At 57.5% G+C, this 25,789-nt stretch overlaps 8 protein-coding genes across 8 annotated transcripts; 4 read left to right on the forward strand and 4 right to left on the reverse strand.

Annotated features, from left to right (window-relative positions):
- Window positions 1–976: 976 nt before the first annotated feature.
- GGS23DRAFT_480270 (uncharacterized protein) lies at window positions 977–3,286 on the forward strand. Its single transcript, XM_051514296.1, has 5 exons — window positions 977–1,395; window positions 1,487–1,514; window positions 1,588–2,116; window positions 2,176–2,660; window positions 2,721–3,286. Exons 1-5 carry the CDS (start codon window positions 1,199–1,201, stop codon window positions 2,931–2,933), a joined length of 1,452 nt encoding a protein of 483 aa, XP_051372770.1. The 5' UTR covers window positions 977–1,198; the 3' UTR covers window positions 2,934–3,286.
- Window positions 3,287–4,500: 1,214 nt separating this feature from the next.
- GGS23DRAFT_595712 (peptidase family M1-domain-containing protein) lies at window positions 4,501–7,271 on the reverse strand (the record flags this gene model as incomplete). Its single annotated transcript, XM_051518361.1, has 2 exons — window positions 4,501–5,116; window positions 5,233–7,271. The coding sequence occupies 2 exons, from the start codon at window positions 7,269–7,271 to the stop codon at window positions 4,501–4,503; spliced, it is 2,655 nt and encodes an 884-aa protein (XP_051372771.1).
- A 2,558-nt stretch (window positions 7,272–9,829) lies between these two features.
- GGS23DRAFT_562746 (anaphase-promoting complex, subunit 10-domain-containing protein) lies at window positions 9,830–11,353 on the forward strand. The gene is made up of 2 exons (XM_051516044.1): window positions 9,830–10,389; window positions 10,446–11,353. Exons 1-2 carry the CDS (start codon window positions 9,932–9,934, stop codon window positions 11,002–11,004), a joined length of 1,017 nt encoding a protein of 338 aa, XP_051372772.1. The 5' UTR covers window positions 9,830–9,931; the 3' UTR covers window positions 11,005–11,353.
- GGS23DRAFT_480396 (Nucleotidylyl transferase) lies at window positions 11,294–12,737 on the forward strand. The gene has a single exon (XM_051514297.1). The coding sequence runs from the start codon at window positions 11,584–11,586 to the stop codon at window positions 12,718–12,720; it is 1,137 nt and encodes a 378-aa protein (XP_051372773.1). The 5' UTR covers window positions 11,294–11,583; the 3' UTR covers window positions 12,721–12,737.
- Window positions 12,738–13,752: 1,015 nt separating this feature from the next.
- On the reverse strand, window positions 13,753–15,046 carry GGS23DRAFT_604438 (chorismate synthase; the record flags this gene model as incomplete). Its single annotated transcript, XM_051519599.1, has 2 exons — window positions 13,753–14,950; window positions 15,012–15,046. 2 exons carry the CDS (start codon window positions 15,044–15,046, stop codon window positions 13,753–13,755), a joined length of 1,233 nt encoding a protein of 410 aa, XP_051372774.1.
- Window positions 15,047–15,447: 401 nt separating this feature from the next.
- On the forward strand, window positions 15,448–17,732 carry GGS23DRAFT_562752 (uncharacterized protein). The gene is made up of 2 exons (XM_051516045.1): window positions 15,448–16,802; window positions 17,000–17,732. The coding sequence occupies exons 1-2, from the start codon at window positions 15,714–15,716 to the stop codon at window positions 17,450–17,452; spliced, it is 1,542 nt and encodes a 513-aa protein (XP_051372775.1). The 5' UTR covers window positions 15,448–15,713; the 3' UTR covers window positions 17,453–17,732.
- On the reverse strand, window positions 17,733–21,412 carry GGS23DRAFT_562753 (vacuolar protein sorting-associated protein 11). Its single transcript, XM_051516046.1, has 7 exons — window positions 21,281–21,412; window positions 20,959–21,210; window positions 20,783–20,902; window positions 20,100–20,729; window positions 19,814–20,047; window positions 19,431–19,766; window positions 17,733–19,381 (listed from the first exon to the last, which is right to left on the reverse strand). Exons 1-7 carry the CDS (start codon window positions 21,293–21,295, stop codon window positions 17,984–17,986), a joined length of 2,985 nt encoding a protein of 994 aa, XP_051372776.1. The 5' UTR covers window positions 21,296–21,412; the 3' UTR covers window positions 17,733–17,983.
- Window positions 21,413–21,555: 143 nt separating this feature from the next.
- GGS23DRAFT_562754 (uncharacterized protein) lies at window positions 21,556–24,991 on the reverse strand. Its single transcript, XM_051516047.1, has one exon. It carries the CDS (start codon window positions 24,757–24,759, stop codon window positions 21,796–21,798), a length of 2,964 nt encoding a protein of 987 aa, XP_051372777.1. The 5' UTR covers window positions 24,760–24,991; the 3' UTR covers window positions 21,556–21,795.
- Window positions 24,992–25,789: the final 798 nt, after the last annotated feature.

Below are 25,789 nucleotides of genomic sequence, written 5' to 3' on the forward strand. Positions count from 1 at the left end.
CTATCAACATCCGCAAGCCATCTCCTACCTATAAGGTTGGGTGCATTACCGTGGGCATCCGTATGGGAGTCATGGCGTATGCATACCATCCCAGGTATAGCAAATTCTCATACACGTATATGCTTGTCTGATGCGAGGTTTCTGGGCGCGTTATGGGTAAGGTTCCAGTTGAGAGGGCGTCAGGTACCTGTATCGCGACTCAGGTTAGGCGATACCTCTGGATACCCGTGGGAAACGCCGAGTCTCTACTCCAACCCCAAGGCTACATCTTTATAGGTATGTGCAATAGGCACCGGCATGGGTCTTTTCTCCTCCTCTATAGATACCTAGGTAGGTACCCGTAGGCATCTGTTCCTTGGAGTTCCGCACGTTTCTCTGGTGCTGCGGGTACCCGACAGGTACCCTCCAACACCGGCCCCCTTTGGAGATGTACCCGACCTGCCTAGCCTGCATAGGCTAGCGCGCGTCGACATAGGTACTACTCATAAGGTTGAGGCCCTGGAGTTGACGCTACGGAGCGGGCCTCAGGGGCTGTTAGGGGACCCTCTGGTAGCAGCCATTGGGACCTAACGGCAAGCACTGAAGGCTGCTGACTGACTAAGGCTTAAACCCTCTGAAAAAAGGGAGGGGAAAAAAAAAAGAAGGAAAAAAGTGATGTCGATGGTCCCTTTTTTTGCAGTGGTGAACCCGCGCCAGCAGGAAAAATCCAACATCCCGCATCTGCATCCAAACAACACCAGCCCGACACAGCATCCCTTTACGGCATTATATCTCTTAGATTCGCTCGCCTACTACGCTCAGGCAGAGTCGAGAGTCCCAACATCCAAAGAAACATCATACGGTCTACAGCCGAACCCAAGACGCCCACGCCCACACGCACACACACATATAACACACCACTCCCCCCCCGGCAACACCCACCATCCATCATTGTCACCCCTGCCATCGCAATCAACCCACTACCTGATATCTCTTCAAATATTCTCACGCCCACCCCCATCTTTCTTGCGAACCAGCCAGCCACCTAGCCAGTTAGCTAACCCGACCGGCATCCCATCGTGTTTACCTCTTCCAGGTCAAGCGGCCGAACCCCTCGTCCTAGGAAGCCCACCACTCTCCTCCTGTCGCCGCGAGCACCAGCATCCCCTCCGAGTACACGCACGCGACACACCACAGCGGCCGGTTGATTCCCGTCACGATGACTTCCCCCGCTGCCCAGAACCCGCCTGCACAGGCCGAGCCCAAGGTCTCCAGCAAGAAGAAGAAGGCCGTAGCTGGTCGGACCGAGTCCCCCGTCCCCTCGGTTTCCCCTGCTCCCGAGAAGACCATCTCGGTCACCGGTCAAGACGGCCAGGATGACAGCCTCGAGAGCTCCCACATCCGTGAACTCCAGAAGTCAGTGCCGCCCCCCCTCTCTCTCTACCTCTTTTTTCTCATGTTTTTCCTGTATCCCTCCGTCTCAGACTCTCGCTAATCTTGCCGCCAGGTCCATCCGCAATGTCACTAAGAAGATTGTAGGTTGCCCCGCACCACCCTCTCCCATCTTGGGCTGGATTCGTGGCTTACACTGCCGGCCCTCCTCTCTAGACCAATGCCTCCAAGACCGATTCCATAATCGAGCAGCACAAGGGAAAATCCCTAGACGAGCTCGTCGAGGAAAAGTTAATCAACCCTGACCAGCGGGCTCAGCGCCTGAAGAAGCCCCAGCTTGAGGCCCAACTCGCCCAGCTCGAGGAACAGTTGGCTCAGTACAAGAAGGTCGATGAGGAATACCGAACCCGTATTGCTGCCGAGAAGGCCGGCTTGGAGAAGTCTCTGGCGGATAAGTTCGAAAAGGAGAAGGCCGACGCCGTCAACGAGGCCAAGGAGCAAGCTGCCGCAGACGCCAAGAGTACGCAACATGACAACCTGCTGGTTCTGTCTCAATTCCTCCGCCTGGCTGCTGCCCGACGGTCTGAAGATGTCGATGCTACCCTCGACGAGAATATGGCCCTGGAGGGCGTCCTCTTGAACGTGTACTCGGGAGACGAAAACGCCGTCTCTACGATGCTTAAATTCATCGAGGGCTCCGACGAGAGGACTGTCAGCGTCAGCGGGGACGAGCTTCAGACTACCTGTACGTGTCTACGCCGTGCCGTCTCCTGCCCCTTCCCTTCTTACTAACTCCTACCGCAGATGCCCAGGTCAAGGCTGCTGCTATTGCTCATGTGGTCACTTATGCCGTCCCCGACGCGGCGGCTGAGCCCACCGAGGCGCCCGTCGAGGCCGTGGAAGCCAACGGCGCCGACACAGTCTCCGCTGACGCCGGTTTGCCTGAGACTGATGCCGCCGGCGCTGCTCCCGCCCAGTTGACTAACGGCCACACCGAGATCGCAGCCGAGTCCGGCCTTCCTGACAATGCCGACGTCGTCGATGGCGCGGCTGGTGCTGTTGCCGAGCCCCAATGGGACCCTACTACTGACCTGAGCGCTTCTCAGGAAGGATGGGTAAAGGTCCCTCGAGAGTCTGCCGAGACTGAGGCCGCCCCCGCCGCCGCCCCCGCCGCCGCACCTACCACCGTGCCTGCTACCGCGCCTGCCCCCGTCCCCGAGGCCGCCCCTGAGACCAACGGCAATCCTCAACAATCTTGGGCCGACGAACAGCCCGATAACCCTCCTCAGGTTCGTTGATGCTTAATATTACTCTTGACATCGTGAGATTTGCTAATTACATGTATATAGGCGGTTGCGGCTACGGAGGTAAATGACGGATTCCACCAGGTCCAACGCAACCGACCGCGCGGCCAGGATCGTGAGGGCGGTTGGAGAGGACGCGGCCGAGGAGACTACCGTGGAGGTTACCGGGGACACGGAGAGGGACGCGGTCGCGGTCGCGGCCGTGGCCGCGGCTTGGGAAATCGTGGCGGCCGACCGCGGAACAACGACGAACCGTAAAGAGACTCAGGACCGCGCCAATGCCGACCGATTCTTCCATCGCATCCCCCCTCCCCTCCCCGCCCCCCCCCCCCCGGATTCAGCACGTGTCTCGAAGGTCATGGCGCTGTTGATCTACCCCGTCCCCTCGTCTACCTCCAGACTCTCTGCCCAACCCCCCCACAAGGAAAATTGTCGATAAGGTAGACAGACACCCTAGGTTGTTAGTATATCTGCGTGCACGTGTTGCCTTTATTCATCATCATCGCGAGGGATTGTAAAATCAAGGATATCGGCGGGGCTATCAGAGCAAAAAGGAAAGGAAAAACGGAAAGGAGGGAAGGAGAGCATCGCATCCGAGCCTCTTCATCTTGTTCTTTTTTTTTTATTAATTAAAACATGGGGAACACAAATAGGTGTAAGGCACAAAAACTGGCGTCGGCTATTCTCTCTCTCTTCTCGTCCCGCTCCTCCTACCCCCGCTTCCTAATGTTTTTACTGTCCCTCCCCCCTACGACGGCGGCAGAGGAGTAGCATTCGGGGGGAGAGGACGGTGGGAAAGAACGGAGGAAGGGCGATGATGACGACGACGACGACGACGACGACGACGGTGGCGGCCCCCTTTTTTGTCTGTACCAACAAATACCACTTTTACTACTACTACTACAGTTACATAGCATTTACGCGAGAGACGACGAGCGCTGGCAGGAAGGGGGAGGGGGGGCATTACCGGGCGAGGGAAGGGCACAGGCACAGGCAAAGGGAGGGACGGGGGGAAGTTAAATGGTAATAATGGCATTGCGACGACGGGCGATGACGACGTGACCCGGCCGCTGGTAGATCTCTCTCTCTCTCTCTCTCTCTCTGTCTGTCTTGCCTCCCTTTCCGATACCTTCCTCCTTTCTCAACGCCGTCATGCCCTCCACGCGCTAAGTAAGTGGCGGCTACGCGTTCATGCTGGACGATGCCGGCCCACGGAGCGGTGCGGGCACCTCCGCAAGAAAGGCCACTGCCGCGTATCCCACCTTGTCTACTCCGCCCCCCGCCTGGGCCCCGGGCCGCTTGTCGCGCGCGCGTGTACAGCTGTTGCACGCCAGGCAAAGCGCACGTGCCCTGCTCCACGGGCGGAGGCAGAAGCGGGAGAAAATACAAGAGAGGGGGGAGAGGGGGGGGGGCAATAGACGAGGGGGCGCGCGGGCGCAGCCGTTCACGTAGGTATGCCGCATATCGGAATGTGCGCACCCTCATCAACTTCGTTTTTTACTCATTATTAGCTACCTATTTCACACATTAGGCGTATCTGCACCGCGCCAGCGTGCCGCTGCCACACCGCACCGGCGCCTCCCTAGATGTCGCCGTCTGCTGCTATATACACCCATCTATCTATAGGAGCCGCCTCGCGCGCACCTTTCTCCGCTTTCGCGTATTTCCCTTAGATGTGACCCTTTTTTTTATATCCGCACACGATGCATACCTAGGATATGTATGTATGTGGCATATGTGTACCTAAGGATATATTGCATTTCGGGTTCGGCATCACCTCCTTTCCCCACGGTCCCCGTCTCGACCTGAGGTACAGCCGGTTAGTTCACTCGAGATATCCGTTGGCGCCCAGCCACTCCTTGATGTTCTCGGCGTCGCGCTGGCGGTACGCGGCGCGGCCGCGGACGGCGTCCTTGACCTGCTCCAGGGTGCGGTCGAAGCCGCTCGTGTCCTTGTCGGCGAAGAAGGCCTCGATCTCGGCGATGTACTTGACGTCGACGAACTTGTTCAGCGTGAGCTTGACGAAGCGGTCCAGGACGACCGGGTTCGCCATTTTGGCCGTCAGCTTGTCCCAGTGCTCCTGGGTGTACTTCCACTGGATCGGACGCGCGACCGAGTTGTTGGCCAGGGCACCCCCCAGGGTGTGCATATCGCCTGACGGGACCGACTCCGAAGCTGGGGCGGGAGGGGACGAGTCGCAGTTGAACGGCAGGAGGCTCTTGGAGATGAGGTCGGCGTCGCGGACGTGACCTAGCGAGGCGAGGCAGACCTCTTTCCCGTCGATCGATGCTCCCGTATACCATTCTTTCTTGAGAGCCTCCACTGCCTTGGCCGGGTCCGTCTTAACACCGACACGGTACACCACGGTTCTCAGGTTCGGGTGAATGGGGGTTCCTTTGTCGGCCCATGCGTCAAACAACTCCTTCGCCTTTTCGGTAATCCTGATATTATAGGTTAGTTTTTTTGATCGACGCAAATTTCGGGCTATGTAAGTCAAGCACCCGGAAAGCGCGGCTGACCAGCGAAGGGAATATTTATGGGCGACAGGGCCACTTACGCTGGGTGGCCGTTGACTGCGGCGCTAAGCAGCAGCCTTTTACGCAGCAGACCTGTGAGGTAGTCCTCGCCTTCAGGAAATTCCCACCCGGCCTTTTCGACCGCACCGCTAACAAGCTTCAGCACAAACTTTTGCAAGCCTTTCTTGATGGTCTCGTCTTCGCCGAAGATGGTCTTGACTAGGTTAATAGAGTCGAGGACCTGGGCCCACACGAGGTTGTTCGTCTCTCCACCGAAGCCTTCGATGAAGGAGAGCAATGAGGGCGTGGTACCGTAGCCCGAAAATGCCAGGTCGGCCGCGGACCCAATGATAGCTATCTTATCTTCGTTGCTTAGGCGATCAAGTTGCGTGCTGAGCTTTGCGAGACGGGCCGGGGGGTAGTTGGTTCGATAGAACCCGGTAGCGTTGCTGTTGAGCTTATAGAAGCTGTCGTCGATGTCGCGGATGGTCGTCGTCTTCTCGGTGAGAGCTATTTTTTCAATGTCCTGCTGTCCGACCTTACCCTGCAAGGACAGCGGGACCCACCATACGGTCTGATCCTCTTCTGGTTTCACGTCGGCGGTCGACAGATACCGATTCTGCTTGATAGAAATTTGGCCAGGCTCCTCGGCGACGGTTAGCAGCGGGTGGCCAATCTTCTCGATCCAGTTGCCCATCAAGCCATTGACGTCGACGCCAGAGGCCTCGGTTAGGGCCTGCCAGAGATATTCCGTCTTGGCGTTGCCGTAAGCGTGTTTCCTCAGATATGCGCCGACGCCTTGAAGGAAGGTCTTCTCTCCGAGGTGGTTCACCAACATTCTCAAGGTAGAGCACCCCTTGAGGTAGCTGATGTGGTCAAAGATTTGGTTGACGTCCAAGGCGTCCTTCACCGGAACATGTACGGGGTGGGATGAGCGCATCCCGTCGAGTTTAAATGCCATCTCCATACCCTCGTTCACGAACTGGGCCCAGACCTGCCAGTCCGGGTGGAACTCGTTGACGGCAAACCAACCGGCCCAGGTAGCAAAAGACTCGTTCAACCAGAGCTCGTCCCACCAGTCCATGGTTACGAGGTTGCCGAACCACTGGTGGGCGAGCTCGTGGGCGACGACGTAGGCTACCCGGTTCTTATACCTAGCATCTGAGGTCTTCTCATCGAAAAGAACGGCGGTGGTCCGGTACGTCACCAAGCCCCAGTTTTCCATGGCACCGTGGGTGAACTCGTGGACGGCGAGCAAGTCCGACTTGGGGAGGGGGTAGTCGATGCCGAAACTCTCCGAGAACAGGTCGATAGTCTTGGGGGCGTGCTCCAAAGCGAAACGGCCTTGCTCCTTGAGGCCTCGGGTGGTGTAGACGCGGACGGGGATCTGCTTTCCGTCGTATTTGCGGTCCGTGTAGGCTTCTACGTATTCAAAATCACCGACAGCCCAAGCTAAAAGGTAGGTGCTCATGACCGGGGTTCGCTCGAAGGAAACAGCCACATAGCCGTCTCGGGTCTTGGTAGATTCCTTGACGGGCATGTTAGACAAGGCGACCTGGTCAGCGGGGATTTCGATTTGGAAGTCAAAGGTTGCTTTGAGCCGGGGCTCATCGAAGCAGGGGAATGCCCGGCGAGCATCGCAGGCCTCGAACTGGGTGCTGAACATGTAGTGGAAGGTCTCGTCCTTGGGCACCGAAGCCGCGGCGGGGACGACCGGCTTATACTTGCTGCGGTAAAAGCCAGCCATGTCATTGTTCAGGGCTCCTTCGAAGGCGATCTGGAGCTTGGCCTTCGGTGAGGCAGGGACCTCCGCGGCAAAAACGAGGGTTGCACGCTGCTTCTTCTCATCGTAGGTGAAAGTGGTGGTTTCCAAAGAGGTGTCTGTGCCCTGGACGGTGACCTTGGCAGTGAGCAGCTTGAGCTCGATAGAATTGATGATAATCTCCTTGGTGGGCTCTGCGACGGAAATATCAACGGCCACACTTCCCTGGTAGGACCAATTCTCGAAGTTAAGCGCCGAGATGGAGAGGTCGTAGTGGGACGGGGTGACGGTGGGAGGGAGGACGTCTCGGTCTGCCATGATGGAAGAAGGGATGATGGCCGAGCAGGGGACTCTAGGGGTTGACGAGAAGAATCGTTTGCCGGGCGGGTTCGAGATGCTAGATGCGGTTGATCTGTTGGCTGTACGCGACAGTGTATGCGCACGTGGACCAGTGGCAGTAGTAGTAGGAGTTGATGTTTTTGCCGTTGCCGCCGTTCCTCCAAGTGGCAGATGAGAGTGGTTATTGTGGTGAAGGTGAAGTTGGTGGTAGAGTCGGGAGTGGCAGGGATAGAGGCAATGGTGGGAGTCGAGGCGGGGTCTGGATCCGGGTCTAGGTCTGGGTATAGATCGCCAGTCTCGGGCTCGGATCGTGACGGAATGGGCAGGTGTCGAAGAGAGCGGTGGGGAGGGGGCGTCTGTCCTGTGACGTGGGCACAGCGGCTGAAACGAGCAATCAATCTGTGCCGCGGATATTGACGAGGTTGGCAAGGCCAGCGAGGTGGGTTGTAGCGTAGATTGCCTCTTAGATGGTGTCGTAGATTGTCTCGCGAGGGTTGCGGTCGGCAGTAGTGGTGGTGGTGGTGAAGCGGTGGTGGTGCGTATCGCCGCAGCAGACGCGGGGCAGGCCAGAGTTTGTGCGATACCCCTCCATTCGAGCCCGCCGTCATCGCTGCTTCGGCGCCTGTCGCCACCGTTGCCGCTACGACCGATGCTGCCGAATCGGGCAGGTATAGCGAGTCGGGTCAGCGGGCCAATGGCGTCCCTCGACGCCGAAGCCATCCTGCTCATCATGCTGCTCATGCTGCTCGCCCTACTCGGGGCCGGGAGCCTGGGACGACACTACGGACGGCTCATCTCGTCAGCGTACCCTAAGCTTAAGTTAGGTGTTATCAACCGACCAGGCACCGCAGTTAGGGGCTTAATAAAGGCCCATGGATCGGGACCTGAGGCACCGGGGCATACAGTAGGTATAGGTGCCTACAGGTAGATACGTGAGGTACTAGGGCGTTGGGCGGGGGGGGGGGGGGGGGGGTAAGCGAGAGGTACCTGGGACATAAACGCCGAGAGGCGCCGGGGCGGATGGCACCTACTCTCTCCCCGTACAGCCTCAAGTGCGTAACAGAGCCCCTGATAAGAGATCGAAGGATGCCATATGCGGTGCCGGAGGATGTAGGTACATATCTCTGTAGGATGTATTAGGGGTCCAGGTAGATAGGTACCTACGTAAGTATAATGCGTACACCGGGGAGTAAGGGAGAATCTCTCTCTCTATCTATCTCCTACTCTTGGTCCCTCGGCGAGCTGAACTACTGAACCGGCTTTGTTGGCTTGCTTGGTAACAACCCAATGCCAGGAGACTCAGTAACCCTCGGCCTCGGAGTTGAACGGACCTATGGTACGGGGCAGGCAACTGGGCGACTGGCTCACGCAAATGAGGGTGGGGATATCGCACAGAACAGATCAGCGGGGTAAGCGGCCAATTGAGGAGAGAAAGGCTGAGCACTATATGTTGTTTCCATATTGGGGCCGATACGCATGATAATTGAGACTACCGGGCCGTACCGCTTTACGTATCCGGAGAAGCTATCCCGAGAGGCACGCGATCGATACAGGATCGGGAGTGGTGGACGAGGCAGATAAAATATACCCACATACCTACTTCAGGTAATTATGGAAAAATCTCGACCCATATTATGATGCGCTATAGGGATACGCATCGACATAAGTGCATATATGCTATATATGCATATCGCAGCACCGGGTATCTAGGTAAATAACACTAGCCGGAAAATCAAATATACCTGGCCGTCATCGTGCATAGGTATATCCAACCTTGGAACTTCATCCTCACCTGAGGTCCATACATCCTATATACCTACCTCCTAGTATCCCCGCGCTCAGTACATATCACTGTTGCAGGCTCAAAAGACTCGAGATCCTTGCAGATCTTCCTTTCTATGCATGTTCGAAAGCTAGAGACATGGGCGCCTTCTCCGTTAACTAGGTAATAACTCGTCTTCACGAGCCTCCCAGTTTAGCTAGGCAGTCATAAGAGCTATCATAAGAGCTGTCGCAACTAACCCCTTTTACCCTTTTGCGCGGTCAACCCTTCTAGTTCTGTCACCTCGAATCAGCAATCTCGATAATGGATTCGCAACACTCCAGCCCTAGCGGCTTGGGCGGTTCACCTATAGATAATGCGACCCTCCGTCAACAGCGAGAAGACCTCCGTCGACAGCGAGAAGAGCTCCGGCGGCGGCTGATCCGGCTGGACCGTGACCGTGCCTCCCGGGGCTCCCGGGGCGGGTCTACCGAGGCAACCCCGAGCAGGGGGACCAACACCGCCAACACCACCAACACCGCCGAGTTGCTCGCTATTACTTACAACGACAGGCAAGGTATACAATGGACTTTCCAGACACCCCAAGGTCAGTGAGCCCGTGTTCTTTCCGCCTGTCTATCCCTTCGTTTCACCTATCGAACTGTCTAGAATCTCCAAATCACCTAGTCACCCATTTTCCACTCCTCCGCGCACATACACAAACAAACTTACTGTCTCCCCCATCCTCGTCAACCCCCCCCCCCCCCCCCCCCCCCTTTTCTCCCTCCCATTTCCCATTATCTTCCCTATTAGCATCGCCTCAGTATCCCCTTCACTTCTACCCATAAGCATCAGCCTAAATTGATACTGGCCCACGATGGTTCGGCCCGGACGCCAGGAGAGGGATCGATCCCTGCTTCCGTCCGAGTTAGCTCAATCGCAAGCGGACTCCAGGCATGGTGTACCTCCCCCCTGGGAAGAGCTGGGTGACGTTCCATCTGTGGCTGAGGAGGATGTGGGTTCGCAGATTTATGTTGACCCTGACGCAGCCGCCCATGATGAAGCGCAAGGGGATGGCGAAGGCGGCGATGACGGCGGGTACGAGGATGATCGAGATGTGGGCGTAGGTGGCGAGGTCGACGAGGTAGAGGACGACAAGGGAAGCGAGGATGAGCAAGAAGACGAGGCAGGATGCAACGATGATGAGCCCCAATTTGATCCCTCGGCGATGGGTTTGAAGGAAATCAGCAATCTTGCGAGCTTCACGGTCAGCAGCTATAAGCCCGGCTGTGGAGTGAAAGAGCTCCGAGACGACGATGCAAACCAATTCTGGCAGTAAGTCCGAACCGACATCCGCGTCGCGAGATGGCTAACTTGACCTTACTACCTAGGTCTGACGGACCGCAACCGCACCGCTTGAATATTCACTTCATCAAGCGCGTCGAGATACGCGCACTTCGACTCTATCTAGACTATGAGCTCGATGAGAGCTACACGCCCACCAAGATCCAAATCACGGCCGGCTTCGGGCCCAACCAGACCATCCCATTCACGACCATGGACCTGTCCATGCCAAAAGGTTGGATCGACGTGCCCATCGCCGGAGCCGGAGGCGGTGCGGATGGCAACTCTCTCTGCTGCTGGTTTGTCCGTGTCATTGTTGTTGAGAACCACCAGAACGGGAAGGACACCCATATTCGCGGTGTCAAGGTGTACGCGCTAGACGACACTGCGGATACCGCCGAGAATAATCCCGTTGACGATATGGTCGAGGCCATCGACGATTACAGCGAGAGGATGGCTGAAATGGACGTTCACGATCACGATGAGGACACCCTGAAGAAAATCGAGGAGGATAAACAACGTCGGAAGGCCAAGGCTAAGAAGTACACACCCGGCGACGGAGGACTAAGCATCCCCGACTTCATGAGAGAGCCGGAGATTCGTTAAGGCCTGTCTAGGAAGGGCAGCGCCGCCAGATGTATAGATCGAGGGTTTGGGGCGTTTCGGAAGTCATGGCTGGTCATTACGATACCCCATTATTGGTGCTCTGGATTTGGGGAAAGACATAGGGGCTACCATATGCCTATGTGAAGCCGGACGACTCGTCCAGCCACTCACGGACCAAATGGTCTTGTGGTATTTCCAAAAGCACGAGGATAGAGATTGTTTATGGGCAAAGCAAGTCTTGCGACAAAGGCCGTGCGCAACTGGAGATGACACCTAGTAAATTCGAGGCTTTCACCCTCTTTAGAGGACTAGCGAATTGTTAATCGTCATAATGAGAACTACATATGCTATCCCCCTTTCCTGGCCCCTACATAGCCCCTATACAGCCTCGATATGTAGGTTGCAGAGTAAGAAGCTAACCAATCCTCGGCACTGAGTGGACTTACCTCAGCATGATGTTACCTTAACTATGCCTTATCGCGGGTTAAACCAAGATTGTCTCCTCTAGCTTCCCCCTGTTGCTCCCCGCCTCACCCCTCCATCACAACTTGTTCCACGAAGCATCTACAGAACAGACAGATGTCTTTGTCCTCCGGAACCAGCGCCGCTCCCATGGCTCCTCGGCCACCGCTCCCTGCGAACCTCGTATCGCTCTTCGCCCAAGCTCTGCAGCGCTACCAGGCCTCCAACACGGCGTTCCGCGTCCTCTGCTCCGTAACCTCGTCCTCCGTCCCGCCCACCACAGAGGAACAGCTGCTGGCCCCGCAGTCACCGCGCGTCCTGCCGCGGACGCTCCTGATCCTCGACTCGTCCTTCAACCCGCCCACCCTCGCCCACCAGCGTATGGCGCTGACCGCCCTCGAGGACGAAGATGCCGCAAATCGTCGCGATAACGATGGCCCCAAGCCGGACGCGGAGACGCAGACGAAGCGGGGCTCCCGCGTCCTCCTCCTCCTCGCTACCAACAACGCGGACAAGGCCCCGAAGCCCGCCGCCTTCCCGCAACGCCTCGCCATGATGTACATCTTCGCGCGGGACCTGCTCGCGCGCCGCGCCGGCTCCCACTCGCCGCACCCGAAGCAGAAACAAGGAGGAGAGATAGGGGGAGGAGGCGCGGAAGATGCCGGCGACGCCGTTGACATCGGCGTCACGACGGAGCCCTACTTCCACGCGAAGAGCGGCGCGGTCGCGGCATCGGACTTTTACGGCGGAGCCGCACCGACGGAGACTGAGACGGAGACGGAAAAGAAAGGGGGAGGAAGAGGCGGGGAGGAAGGAGAGCGCGACATGACCCAGGTCTACCTCACCGGCTTCGACACGCTGATCCGCATCCTCGACCCCAAGTACTACGGGCACTCGGCGGCGGCGATGGCGGCGGTGCTCGACCCGCTGTTCGCGCGCGCGCGGCTGCGCGTGGCGAACCGGACGGACGCGGGCTGGGGCAGCGCCGCGGAGCAGGCGGCGTATCTGGAGAGGCTGCGGCGCGGCGGCGGCGGCGGGGCCGCGGGAGAGGCCGCGGCCGCCGACACGGCGCGCTGGGCGCGCCGCATCGAGATGGTGGAGGGCCGCGGCGAGGGCGACGCCGTCGTCAGCAGCACCAAGGTGCGCGACGCGGTGCACGCGCGCGACTGGCACGCGCTCAGGGCGCTCGTTAGCGAGGACGTCGCGGCGTGGATCCGCGCCCAGGGCCTGTATAGCGAGGAGGGCGGCGCCTGATGCGCGGGCGACCTGCAGGGAGGGGGACGGGCCGCACCGGCTCCTGCCGGGCGGGGGCAGGCGTCTTGTCGTCGGTGTCTGAGAGGCGGACGGGCGGTTTCTGCGCCACGGTTGTACGCATACCTAAGGTGACGAGACCCAGGTCTTATCCCCTAGGACGGCAAATTGGCTATCGAGACCGCGCCGGCGTAAGGGGCTAGGATCTCGTTCGACTTCGAGGCCTGGGAAATTTGCATTTGTGGTCTATCCCTCCCCCCCCGTACCATGGCGGTAACCTAGCGCGATTGCCCGGGCTCTCTCCGGAGAGAAACGCCGCACTACTCTGGGAAACACGGGATGCGTCCGGAGGTGGATTGCAGTTGAGATGCTAGTTACGATGCCTTACTTAAGGAGACTCTTTTCACGCCGAGCTCGGAAGTGCACTGCCTACGCGCTGCGTCTCGCAGCTCTCGGAAGCGGAATTTACCCCCTGCGGACGCCCGTCATCGCCTGGGCTGGTTTTGGCGGCGACCGTTGGTCACACTCGTTTCGCGCCTGTCTGCAGTGATAAGAGACGAGCGCCGATTTGGAAGAATACGGCACCACCCCGTTCTTCACAACCAGTAAAAGTCTAATTATTGTGTATACAAATGGGAATCCTATACTTGGTTATGGTGTAAGGACCTCCGTTAGAGGCACGTAGGTAAAAAATACCTCGAAAGGGAGAACGTCAAAGATCCCTGCAGAGGCGCAAAAATATCGAGTACGCCGATCGATATGCGGTGTTACCGCGCTCTACTATCTATTTATATATCGTCTCCATCGTATATGCCAGGTGCTTTTCCACTACTAGCGCTCGAGCGAGCCGGCGGCCATCTACGCAGCAGGCCCGAAGTCGAACTAAACGAGCCGCGGTACCCCCAAACGCCAAAAATCCACGCGCGTGTATACATGCATTCTAGCTAAAGATATCAACACGACTCTCCTTACTCATCACCCCACGCAGAATAACCACGGGAGGAGAGGGGAGGAGAGGAACGCCGACCGACCCTACTATTCTGAAGCGGTCGCGGCCTGCTTGGGCGGGGGCAGGTTCCTACGGGCCTCGTAGCGGCCCATCTGCTGCATGAGGGCGTCCATGACAACGAGGGCCGCCATAGCTTCGACGATGGGGACGGCGCGGGGCACGACGCAGGGGTCGTGGCGGCCCTTGGCCTCGAGCACGCCCTCGGCCGCGCCGTCGTACGTCGCCGTCGTCTGGGCCTGGCTGATGGTGGCGGGCGGCTTGAAGGCGACGCGGAAGTAGATGGGCGCGCCGTTGGAAATGCCGCCCTGGATGCCGCCCGAGTTGTTCGTCTTGGTGGTCAGCGTCGGGCGGGGGATGCCGGCGACGGCCGGCGCCGCCGCTCCGCCCTCAGGCGCGGGCGCGCGCACGAAAGGGTCGTTGTGGACGGACCCCGGGATCTCGCAGCCGCCGAAGCCCGAGCCGACCTCGAAGCCCTTGGTCGCGGGGATGCTGAGCATGGCGTGGGCGAGCTTCGCCTCGAGCTTGTCGAAGCAGGGCTCGCCGAGGCCGCTCGGGACGTTGCGGATGACGCAGGTGACGGTGCCGCCGATGCTGTCGTCGCGGGCCTTGAACTCGGCGATGAGCGCCTCCATGCGGCGCGCGGCGTCGGCGTCGGGGCACCGCACGGGCAGGAAGCGGTCGACGGTGGCGCGGTCGACGGTGCGCAGCAGCTCCAGGAAGGCCGGGTCGCGGCTCGGCGACGGGCGCTCCGCCGTCGGCGGGAACAGGTGCTCGGCGCCGACGGAGGTGACGAAGGCGGTGATCTCGACGCCGTAGGCGAGCCGCAGGTACTTCTCGGCGATGGCGCCGGCGGCCACGCGGCCGATGGTCTCGCGCGCGGAGCTCCGGCCGCCGCCGCTGCTCGCCTTGACGCCGTACTTCTCGAGGTAGGTCCAGTCGGCGTGGCTCGGCCGCGGGTACAGGTCCATCGTCTTATTGCCGTAGTCCTTCGGCCGCTGGTCCTCGTTGAGCACGACGAGCCCGATCGGGGTGCCGAGGGTGACGCCGAACTCGGTGCCCGACTGGATGACGACGCGGTCCTTCTCGTTGCGCGGCGTGGTGATGCTGCTCTGGCCCGGGCGGCGGCGCGTCATCTGCGGCTGGATGTCGTCCTCGGTCAGCTCCATGCCGGGCGGGCAGCCGTCGACGATGCATCCTACGGATCGGCAATGGGACTCGCCGTAGCTGCGAGGGAATTGACGGTTAGCTGCGGCCCAGAGAGACCCAATTGGGGTGTATGACTGACGTGGTGACCCGGAAGACATCGCCAAAGGTCGACATCGTCGGCCGGTGAGCATAGAAGAGAAGGGATGAAGACGAGACGGATGGGGATGGCTGTTACTATCCGGTACGCTTCCGAATGGTATGAACTAAAAGGCGAACCTGGAAGGTAGGTAATTCTTGTGTCTTCCGGCGGCTTCTCCGGGACCAGGGCACGCTGCCCCCTTTCGTTATAAAGGCGACGTGAGGCTTTGTCTGGTGAGCAGAAGAAAAAACCCCAAAAAAAAGGTCGATTGAACTAAGACTCGACTCGATTGCCGGGTTATTCTTGTCCAAGGGTCTTACGATAGTGGGGGAGTCGCTCGACCTTATCGATAGAGGGGCACGCGGAGGCTTGGCGGAAGGATCGGGGAAATCGGGGATTAGGACAGGGGTCAGAACGACACCCGCCTGCGCGGCTACAGAATCCCGTCGTTTTTTTTTCCTATCACCAGCCTTACCGACCCTTCTAGGGTATAGTTTTTCGTTGTTGTTGTGTGCCTTCTCAACAGGAGCCCGTGCCGCCGAGAGCTGACACTAATTCGGATTCGACGGAACAGAATACCTACCTAGGTTCCCATGCCTACGCAATCCCCCGAGGTGATGTGATATGGCAGAGACAAGAAAAGAGAAAAAAGCCTCCGTGATATAGCCCGGCCGCGCCCCTCGTTCTTCCTCCCCACCATCTATGGCCTCCTGGCGCCCACTGCCCACTGCCATTGCCGGTAAGCGATGCTCCAGTCTCCTCCTACCGTCGATACACCCGCCACGGCCGAATCCGTGGGTGAGCAGCCGCACAGGCAGGGTACCAACGCCGCGGCAATGTCGCTTCTTGTCCGAGGAGGCCGTCAGCGACCGCCATAACAGCGTGCAGGTCTATGTGTCACGCACTACGAACCCGTACATGAACCTAGCCATCGAGAACTTTCTGCTGGAGAGCAGCTTCACCACCTCGTTTATTCTGTTCCTCTACACGAACCGCCCCTGCGTCGTCATCGGCCGCAACCAGAACCCCTGGGCCGAGGTCGACTTCTCGGTGATGCGCGACCCGAACGCGTTGGCGGACGCGAGGCGTGCTTGCGGCGCGGACGCGGACAGCGATATGACACCCGGGGACGAGGAGGAGACGCACATACATGGCTCCGGCACCGACATCCTGCTCGTGCGCCGCCGGAGCGGCGGCGGTACCGTATTCCACGACTTGGGCAACGTCAACTACTCCGTCATCTGCCCTACCACTGGGTTCAATCGCAACACGCACGCGGCGATGGTGGTGCACGCGCTGCGCCATGGCCTCGGCATAAGCGCCCGGGTTAACGAGCGGCACGACATCGTGGTGGACGACGTTATCCCTCCGGGGCCGGGTGACAGCGATGGCAGTCCCAAGACTGAGACCTTCAAGGTCTCAGGATCGGCGTTCAAGATCATAAAAAATCGCGCGCTGCACCACGGGACATGTCTCCTGCGCTCGCCACACCTACCGCTGTTGGGGCGGCTTCTGCGGTCGCCGGCGGCGCCGTACATCTGGGGTAACGGTGTCTCGAGCGTCCCAAGCCCCGTGCGCAACTTGTTTCCCGGGCTGGAGAGGACACTACCCAATGGTGTCGACATCTATACCGCCTTCGAGCAGGCCGTCATCGCTCAGTTCACCGCCCTCTATGGCCAGCCCAATATCCACGAGGTTATCGGCGACGGCGGTACTGAGGAAAAGAAGACGCCCATCTCCTCGCTCATCCGCGAAATCGACGACATTAGGGTGAACTACGCGCTGCTCAAGGTGCGGATTTCCTACCTTCTTTTCCATTTTCCTCCCCCCGACCCTCTTGCTTTCAGCCTCGGCTCGCCTTCACTTCAAACCGCCTTTCTTCTTTTACCGTCTCCGCCACGTGTATGCACACACACACACACACAGAGAGAGAGAGAGAGAGAGACGCCGTAAGCCTGCCTAGCTAACCTCCCTTCCCTCTCTACTAGTCGTCGGCCTGGATCTTCGAGAATACGCCGTTCTTCGCCTTCAAATCGTACCGGGTACAGGAATCACCCAAGAACAGCAACGACGTCGATATGCACGGAGCCCTCTCGCAGGGGCCTCCGTCGGACCTACGCGCCTCCATAACCCTGCGGCAGGGGCGGATCCTCAGCGCCGTGTTTAGCGTCTGGGGCAAGCCCATCAATTCGCAGCAGGTCCGGCACCTGATCCGGAACGGGCTCTTCCGCATCGAGGACTGGAGACACGTCGTCGGTGACGACGCGGCCGGCGAGTGGCTCAACAGGCGCCTCGTCACCGGCTCCTTCACCGACAGCCGCGTCACCCGCAGCAGCAATCGCCCCGGCAAGCGGGTGGTCAAGTATATCAAGGAGGGAGGAGGAAAAAGGACCGGCAAGACAGGGAAGAAAAGGGATCGGATAGAAAGAGGTCGGGCGTAGGTTAAAAAAAATACTAGGAAAGATCGGTGAAAATCGGACATGCTGACGTACGTCGGGGACTACCCGTATATCTATAGCATCACCGTGCTGCATACAGGTACCAAGGATCTAGGGGAAGCGGAAGAGGTAGAGAGAGAAATAGACGAGAGAGGAAAAAGGGAGGGCGAAGAGGAAAGACGCCCTGGGTAAAACGTAGGAATAGAGGACGCCTACGCGCGGGTCGGATCGGATCGGATCGGGCATGTAGAAACACAATCGATACCCCTTGTTCCTCTCCCTTCCGTTGACAGTAACTTCTGTTTATTCTTGCCCATCTTGCGTCGCCTTGTATTTACGGTATAAGTCTGTCCATATTCCTCTGCTGGCCTTCGTCCCCATTCTCTCTCCTCTAGACGCCTCGTGAACCTCCATTAATAACCTAGCCTCGCCCGATCTCGAGCGGCAATTCCAGCATGATATCGTTCCTCGCCGGCCTCTCTGTCATCCTCGGGGCCTTGTCGCCCCCTCTCTCCACCCCCTAGCCGCACGTACTCATTCCAAGCTCCCCGCGCCCACGACCCCCTGCCCGAACCACTGCGCGACCGTCTTGAAGCGGTCGTCGCCCTTGGACAGCGCGTCGCGGAACAGGTCGTGCCGCGAGGCCCGCTCCTCCTGGCCGCGCTTCATCGCGCGCACCGCCGAGTTGCCCATCGCGCACACGGGGCACTCGAGGTCGCCGCTGCCGCCGATCCCCGCTCCGGCTCCGATCCCGATCCCCCCGCCGCCGCCGCCGCTCGCGGTGCTGTCTTCGCCGGTGCGCTTGAGGCATCGCTGGTGGAAGCTGTGCTTGCACAGGAAGTGGACGGCGGGCAGCTCGAGCGGCGCGCCGCACCCGGGGCACCGCTGGGCCTGGAAGACGGCGGGCTTCGCGCCGAGCTCGGCCGTCTCGGCGCGCTTCTGCTCCGTCTCGCGGCGGAACGACCCGATCTGCCGGCGGTTCGCCGCGATCTCGCGCCGCTCCCGCGTGATCGTCTCGTGCAGGTACGGCTTGATCATACCCATCGTCGCCACCGCGTTCGCCCCCAGCGTTTGGATCACCTGCAGCGGCGCCATCAGCCCGTCCCGGTCGATCTTGCGCAGCACGTTTGCCAATTCTTCCGGCCCCGCCTCCTCGAGGATCCGCGGGTCCGACGTGAAGTACGCCAGCGCTGCCGGATACAGCTGCGGCTCCGCCGCCCCGTATTTGCGTAACGCCTTGATCGCGCCCCGCGTGTCCTTGGCCGACGTGTAGGAGCGGAATATGTCGAACAGCAGGCCTGACTGCTCCTTAACTAGCGTCGTACCGTCTCGGAAATCAGAAAGGTGGGATAGGAGGAGGACATTCGAGTTCTCGATAGGAACCTCTTGTCCTTCGATTAGCTGCTTCGCCTTGAGCTCCCACTCCTCCCTCTGCATGCCTTTCCGCTCGCTGGCTTTGTGGAGATACATCTCGAATAATGTCGTGTATATATCTGCTTTATCCGACTCTCTGAAAGAATCCTCACGCAGGCACGCTTCGAGGAAGACGATAAATTCGTCTGGATGGTCGATGAAGGATGAGAAGGCGGTTCGAGGAGGGGGTGGGTTGTATCTCTGATGGGTGTCCGTCTCGGGATCTTCTAGGGTGGCGCCGGCGTCGCTAGCCGTTGCATAGGAGCTCCCATGTATAGTAGGCGTCGTGGCGGCAGGGGAATTGATATACGGTAATGGCAGGAGACTAGTTAGATTTTGGACGGCACTCGCAGCTCCCGCCGCTATCGCGCCGCTCGATGTGCTCGGTGCTGTTTCTTCTGGTGTCGCCTGGACTTTTCGTCTATATCTTCCCGTATAATAATCGATAAACAGCCTGGTTGTGTCTGTCGGACAATTTTCTAGAAGGACCCGGGCATACTTCATCAAACATGCATATGCCTGTGTAGAATTAGCACAGGCAGAAGGGTTGGATGACCACATTACGTACTATATCGGTATCCAGATGCCATATAAAGCCGAGCGCTTCGGCATAGTTCTTGGAGTCCTCAATTAGGATATCTACGACGAGGTCATTCTCTCCGTGTTTTGTGGCAAGGTAGGCGGCCTGGTCAAAGTAACCACCTTGTCTACACATGGTTATTGCCGTCTCCAAGTCAAACTTGAGGTCTCCCTCTGACTTGATGAATTTCTCCAGCTTCTCGACGTCTTTTAGTTTAGCGTAGCAGTTCAGTAACAGGGTTGTGTGGTCCGCGGTAGCCCTGTGGTGCTCGTGTAGCTCCTCGAGGTACTCGATAAGATTGTGTATTCTCTGGGTATCGAGGAACTAATTTTGTTAGGAGGGTGATCCTTGCCTCTGGAGAGAACGCTTACCTTTCGGATGACTTGCGAAGGCTCCGTGTGGTCGATCGCCTTGATGTACTGGGACATAGCGCTGTCGTAGTCCCCTTTTTGATAGAGGTGGTCACCGTACTTCCGGTAGATGACGTTCTGCTGCTGGAAGTCCATTCCGGACTTCTGCGCGAGATTTATCGCGAGCGGGAACAGATTCCGCTGATATAATAATTCGAGCCTCTGCTGCAAGGACTTCTCGTGGTAGCGGCTGACCTGGGCTTGGTGAGCGTACGATAGCATTTATCAACATGATGGCATACCTTACCTTTCCGTCTTGAGTTAGGATGAACAAGTCCCCCCAGATTTGGAATAATGCTTGGATTTGCGAGATGAGAGTCTCGGAATGGGCAACGATCTGTAGGGTTGGGTCCACCATTGTAAACCTGGCAGCGGCGAAGAGAGAGTCCCCGAAACGCCTCCCAAGGTTGTCGGAACTTCCATCACCCGCCATAGGAGGCGGTGTAACGAGAGCGACATAGTCCTGGAATGTCGAGACTAGTCTCGTGGCCCCGTCGTTGGCAAAACATAGCCCCCGTCCATCGACCGTATAATAGTACACTGCATCCTCCCGAACCACGATAACGTCCCCGGTTTTACTGTTCACTGTCATGCAGCCGGCCGCACATCCGGAGTCCTCGATCGTCCTCGGCGGCTGCCCTTGACCCTTCCCAGATATGACCAATTTGAGGAGTTTAGAGGTCGTGGCAACAAATAAGGTGGTGAGCTTCGGATCGGCTACAAATTCGACTCCTGTGATGGGTTCTTCTGATTCGTAAACGACCCGTTGTTTCGTTCCTCGATCGTGTATCAGGTCTCCTCGTATCGCAGTAACGGCTCCATTTGCAAAGCCTACGGCAAGCTGTGACAGGTCGTCGAGCGCGGCGAAGGCCGAGATCTGCAGCGTTTAGTTTGTGGTGATCACCGAGGCCGGATGTTTGATGGACTTACAGGAAATTGTTTCCGTCCGTTATATATACTCAGGGTGCTTAGGCACGTGGGCAGTCCCGTTTTCTTGACCGGCTTATCCAAAGCCCAGACCTTTAACACCGGTTCGTTGCTGAGGTCCTCCTATCGTCCATCGGTCAGCGCTGCCCGCAACAGTATCGTATCTGCCTCATTCGTACCGAGATAGTTACTAGGAGGCTCGTCCCCTCGACCTGGCGCATATGGGTGATACGACCGGTGTCGTGGGCCAGGAAGCTCCGGACGACCTTCCAACTGGGGCCGACGATGCGCACGTATCCATCATCGCTACCGAGAAACAGACTGTCGGACCCGGAGCACACGCATGATATCTCGTTATTCTCGAAGAAGGACCGCGTCTCGTCGTCGCCGAGCTTAACCTGGCTGACCTCGAAGAAGTCGAATGCTTTCCACTTCGAGAGACGGTTAGACGATGCCGAGTCTGAGAGCGAGACGACCAAGGCTGAGAATAGGATAACTTACCAAAAGCAGCGCCATATTGCACGCTCAAGTGTTCGCAACGCCTAACTTGGTAGCATGAGCTGTGAGTTAGTCATCGCCGTATGTGTTGGGAGTTGGGAAGTTAGAGGCTCGCGCTGGACGTCACCGTGAAACTGGATGGCCTGCAACAAGCTATCCCGGGGTCAAGGTAGATAGATACCTGAGTACCTAACTTCTTATCGATAATGCGGACACATGTACTTGGGTGTACCTAGGTATTGAAGATAAGACGATAAGCGGTGTAATCGGATTGTGGCGGTACTCTCGATCTGATTGTGGCTTGTTCACTTACAACTTACAGGGGCTATCTACTGAGACCACCTCCTGAGTATGCGTCAACAGGAAGACAGATATGTGTGTCACTTTCATCTCTCTTAAATTACTCAAGCCTGCTGTATACTCATCTATCTAAAGATAGAACAAATATGCAGATGTATATACCCATATTAATCCCTTCAACTACCTAGTTAGCCTGTTCACAATGTTAGGTATGAAATCTAGCCACCACCCGACCTCGCTTGCCACTTTTTGAACGCCTCACCAAAACCGCTATTCTCGGGTTCCCTGAACGATGTTATGTTGATGGGAATAGCTCCCAGGTCAGCCAATGGCACTATCGATGGGCGGCTGTGTGCGCATTGAAAGGGTAACGCGCAGGCGGCTAATCGCTCAACCAGGTCGACGCATTCTTCGCGGGAGAGGGGATCGTTGAACATGATCGAGCTGCGGCACGCTCTCGAGTTGATCATATCTAAGATGCCTTGAGGGCAGCCGTGAAACCGCGATAACCAATGTAGCTCCTCGGAATTCCGCTTTCCGAGCTGAACTGCCTCGCCCGCCGTGTGGCGGAAGACGCCCTGCTCGGCAAATCCCCAGACCTCTCTCCTTAGTAATTCAATGAGTAGCCGAGGCTCTGAACAGCACCTCTCGGCTATACTCGACGGCAGCTTATAGACTTTTAATCGCGCTTGCCCCTCGTTGACAGACTTCGATTTTGGTGCCGGATCGATCTGGAATGCAATCCCCCAGTGCTGGAAAAATGCGACGGAGCGTTGAAACTGATGGCAGTCCTGAGCGGAGATGTCGAAGACCAGGGGCTGCTCTAACGTCTCCATTTGGGCAACAACTGGCAGCCGACGCCCCCCCACCGGCGTATTCTCAGCATCTTCCGCCACCGTAAAATAATCTTTCATCAAGGCTTCGACTTGGCAACGCTCGTCGGCAGCGTGTTGGTCAATGACGATAAGTAGCGATGTGTCTTCTCTCTGCGTACTCGAACCAACTGGTTGGGAGGATAAAGGAACCCTAGCAAAAATGAATTTACGGTCGACTTGCCCTACAACTTCAGCGTTTCGGAGATGCTCTTTTGAGAGCCTACTTTCAACACTGTGAGAAGATTGCAAGGCCTCTAATGGTCTGGAGTTACACCCATGGCAATCACCTTTTGATGTTCTCGTTACTAGAGCCAAAGCCTTCGCTTCGTCGAAAGCAACAGGAATTGGCGGCTCCCGCGGGTGAAAAACGGGGTCTTCCCACGATGACAAAAGATCCTCCAACCACTTGCTCCTCTCATCTCGAGGGTTCGCCATCGTGTCAGTCCGTATTCTCTTTCTCAGAGGCAAATGATCAGCACCCCTGGGAGCCTCGCGCGTTTCCACTCTCTGTGGCCGAGACACAAACCCAGTCCGGGTATTAACAGTCAACACCTCTTTAGTCACCGGATTCGTCCACAGCACTTCCTCGGCTTCCCGAAGTTTCGATTGCTCTCCATCCGGATCTTCTCCTTCAGGTGTCATCTGCTGACCGGGTTTGGGGGCGTCAATTTCCGCATCAGTGAACGGAATACAAAGCAATGTGCCATCTGGAGAAATTAGGGGGGCTTTGGGCGGCGTGTCGATATTATTTAGAGACGACCCTTGAGTAGGCTGATTTTGGCTATCGCTATGTCCTACAGCGACAGGTTGATTTGGTGGTTTCTCATATAGATGTGCATATTGTGGCTGGCCTGATTTAATACGCGTCCACAAATCGAAAGGAGATTCAGGTCGACGGCGAAAACTGTCCGGAGTAAGGTTAAGGCGGGTACTTGCCAGGTCCCCACTAGAAAGACGGTCCCGGGAAGTATGAGGCTGGGTTGTCCTGAGTTGCGCTCTGGGTGTTAAGCTTCTGGGTAAGGATTTCTCGTGTCTATATTCCGCGTTCGATCCTCGGGGTGAGGGATCACTGGTGGGCCTACAATATCTCGGACGTAGATGGTGCGCCTTGAGAAATTCGTAAAGGGTCGCTCTTAACAGATCGACGATTCCCCTCAAGCTTTCGTCCTGTCGGTGGAAAATGTCGTCCGCATCGTAGCTACCGAGTTGAGACATATGGTCCCCGAGATTAATTCGGATATAGAACATAGGCCACCGGTCAACTCCCTTCCTTCCCCTGAGTTCTTGGTTGGTGTACCCGTCCGTTTTAAACCGACGGTCTTTGGCCCTCTGATCTCTTTTGTCTTCATTAAGATCGATAGCTTGCTCTAGTACCCCGAAGCTCGAATTCGTAAAGAGTCGGTTTATCTCTTCATATAAGACGTTCGAACCGTGGTCATTGGACACGGGCCGGACGCCTAAGCTGATGAACTGTATATGCCGGGATGCTATTGGGACTAGCGACACCGCACCTACGATTGACGTCTGGCCCGCGGTGGCCTGGAGAGGCACCCAGGCATCTCGACAATTATCATCCGACAACTGAGCTTGGAACAATGTCCTCGAGACGCGCGCGGCGAGACTAAGACTGCCACCTTTCTCTCCTTCGAGGCCTGAGGACTCCTCAGGGATACGAATTGCAAGACTACGTCGGTCGACAGAGTCACGGACCGACAGAGAGACGTGGCCCGGCCAGGCAAGCAACAAGGCTACTAGAGCGCGTCTGAGGCGTTCCCAGTCTCTTGCGTGAGCTCCTCTTTCGGCATCGATTGCCCTCTGTTTGACCCTGACGGGCATGGAGCCGAAAAGGTCTCTGACGGTAACGCGAGTTCCATGGGGGAAACTCAACAGTCTCTGCTCTGGCAAGGACGGGGTATGGCGGGCCAAGACGGCGGCGTTGCGAATCTGAATAGAGTTGTGGGAATGGTATTCGTGATGATGGGACGTGACAGACAGCAGAGACAGACCGGCTGCAGAGGCTAGAAAGGTACCGTATCGGCCGTGGACGTGATTACGAGGGGGGGATTTGGACGTGTGGTGGAGCTTGGCGAGGCCTCCCGCCGGCTTGAATTCATAGGGGGGGATACCCAGGCCATTGTCTTCGACGGAGCAGTTCCCTCGGGCGTAGTCGATGGAGACGGTGATCTTGGTCGCGTCTGCGTCGAGGGAGTTCTTGACCAAGCCACAGACGACCGCATTCAGAGAGATTACAGTGGTAGAGGATTTGATCTGGGCAATGACATCCTCCGGCAGCTGCTGGATGGACATTGCTGGCTGTGCTCGCCTCTCATTTTATCATCCGGTTTTCAGGTATCAAGTAGGTAGAGAACTCTCTCCTTCAAGTCGCACGTCGGCTTCGGCCACAAAGAATTTGGAGCGTGGGGTCTGGCAGCCTGGTAGGCAGGCCTGGGCACATGTCGCGGTCTGCCCTTCATGAAGGAGTTGAAGCTGCTGCGTTTGGTCGGGGGTGGCGTGGCGCGACATGCGTAGACGAAGTACCTAGATGCATTACATAGCCTTGCCTCTATGTACTGTATAGCAATGCAGGGCAAGGCGAGGTATTACGCATATGTTGTGTTTATGCAAAACAGAACCCGTCATAAATAGATGATTATGCATCAACCGGCCCTGAATTGTGTCGTTATGCATAGAATACCTGGGTACGCGGAACATCCCGAGTGGCAGGCCTTGACTGATGACGTTATCGCCACATTTCCCAAATGGTCCCTTAGCGGCTCTCGAAGTCTCGGGTGTTTTTATTGGGCAGGGGACAGCGATAGACAGTCCGCTTAGGTAGCTAGGTACATTCATAAATGTCGGTGCGTGGTATGGACCCTGGCTCCATGCACGCCCTTATCCGTGGGGACGCATGTATTCGGTACTTGGCGGTCTCTTGTGCAACATCTGGATTATTCCATTGGACGAACATTTCTCCCTAAGGGATAGATAGGTTGCATATGCACATGCATGCATAGTACAGTATGGAGGCAGAGCAAGCACAGGAATTGAGAGGTCCCGCCCACAAAACCTCCACACCAAACCCGGCCAACCCAAGGAATCCCCATCCACTCCCTCCACTCGTTCGTTCATATCCATCCACGTCCAGCGACGCCATCCCGTCGCCGGCCATGATGCTCCTCTAAAAACCAGCACGCACACTACATACGACGGCAGCACAACAACAATTCCGCCCAACCCGCCCACCTACTTATTTATCGACCTCTCCATCCCACACCCCTTCGGGCTCGCAGCTTACGAGTAACAAATACTCGCCTGGCTAGCCTAAGCCTGTCTGACA

This window comes from Durotheca rogersii (genome assembly GCF_024521655.1).
Source record: "Durotheca rogersii strain YMJ 92031201 chromosome Unknown GGS23scaffold_7, whole genome shotgun sequence".
NCBI lineage: Eukaryota > Fungi > Ascomycota > Sordariomycetes > Xylariales > Xylariaceae > Durotheca > Durotheca rogersii.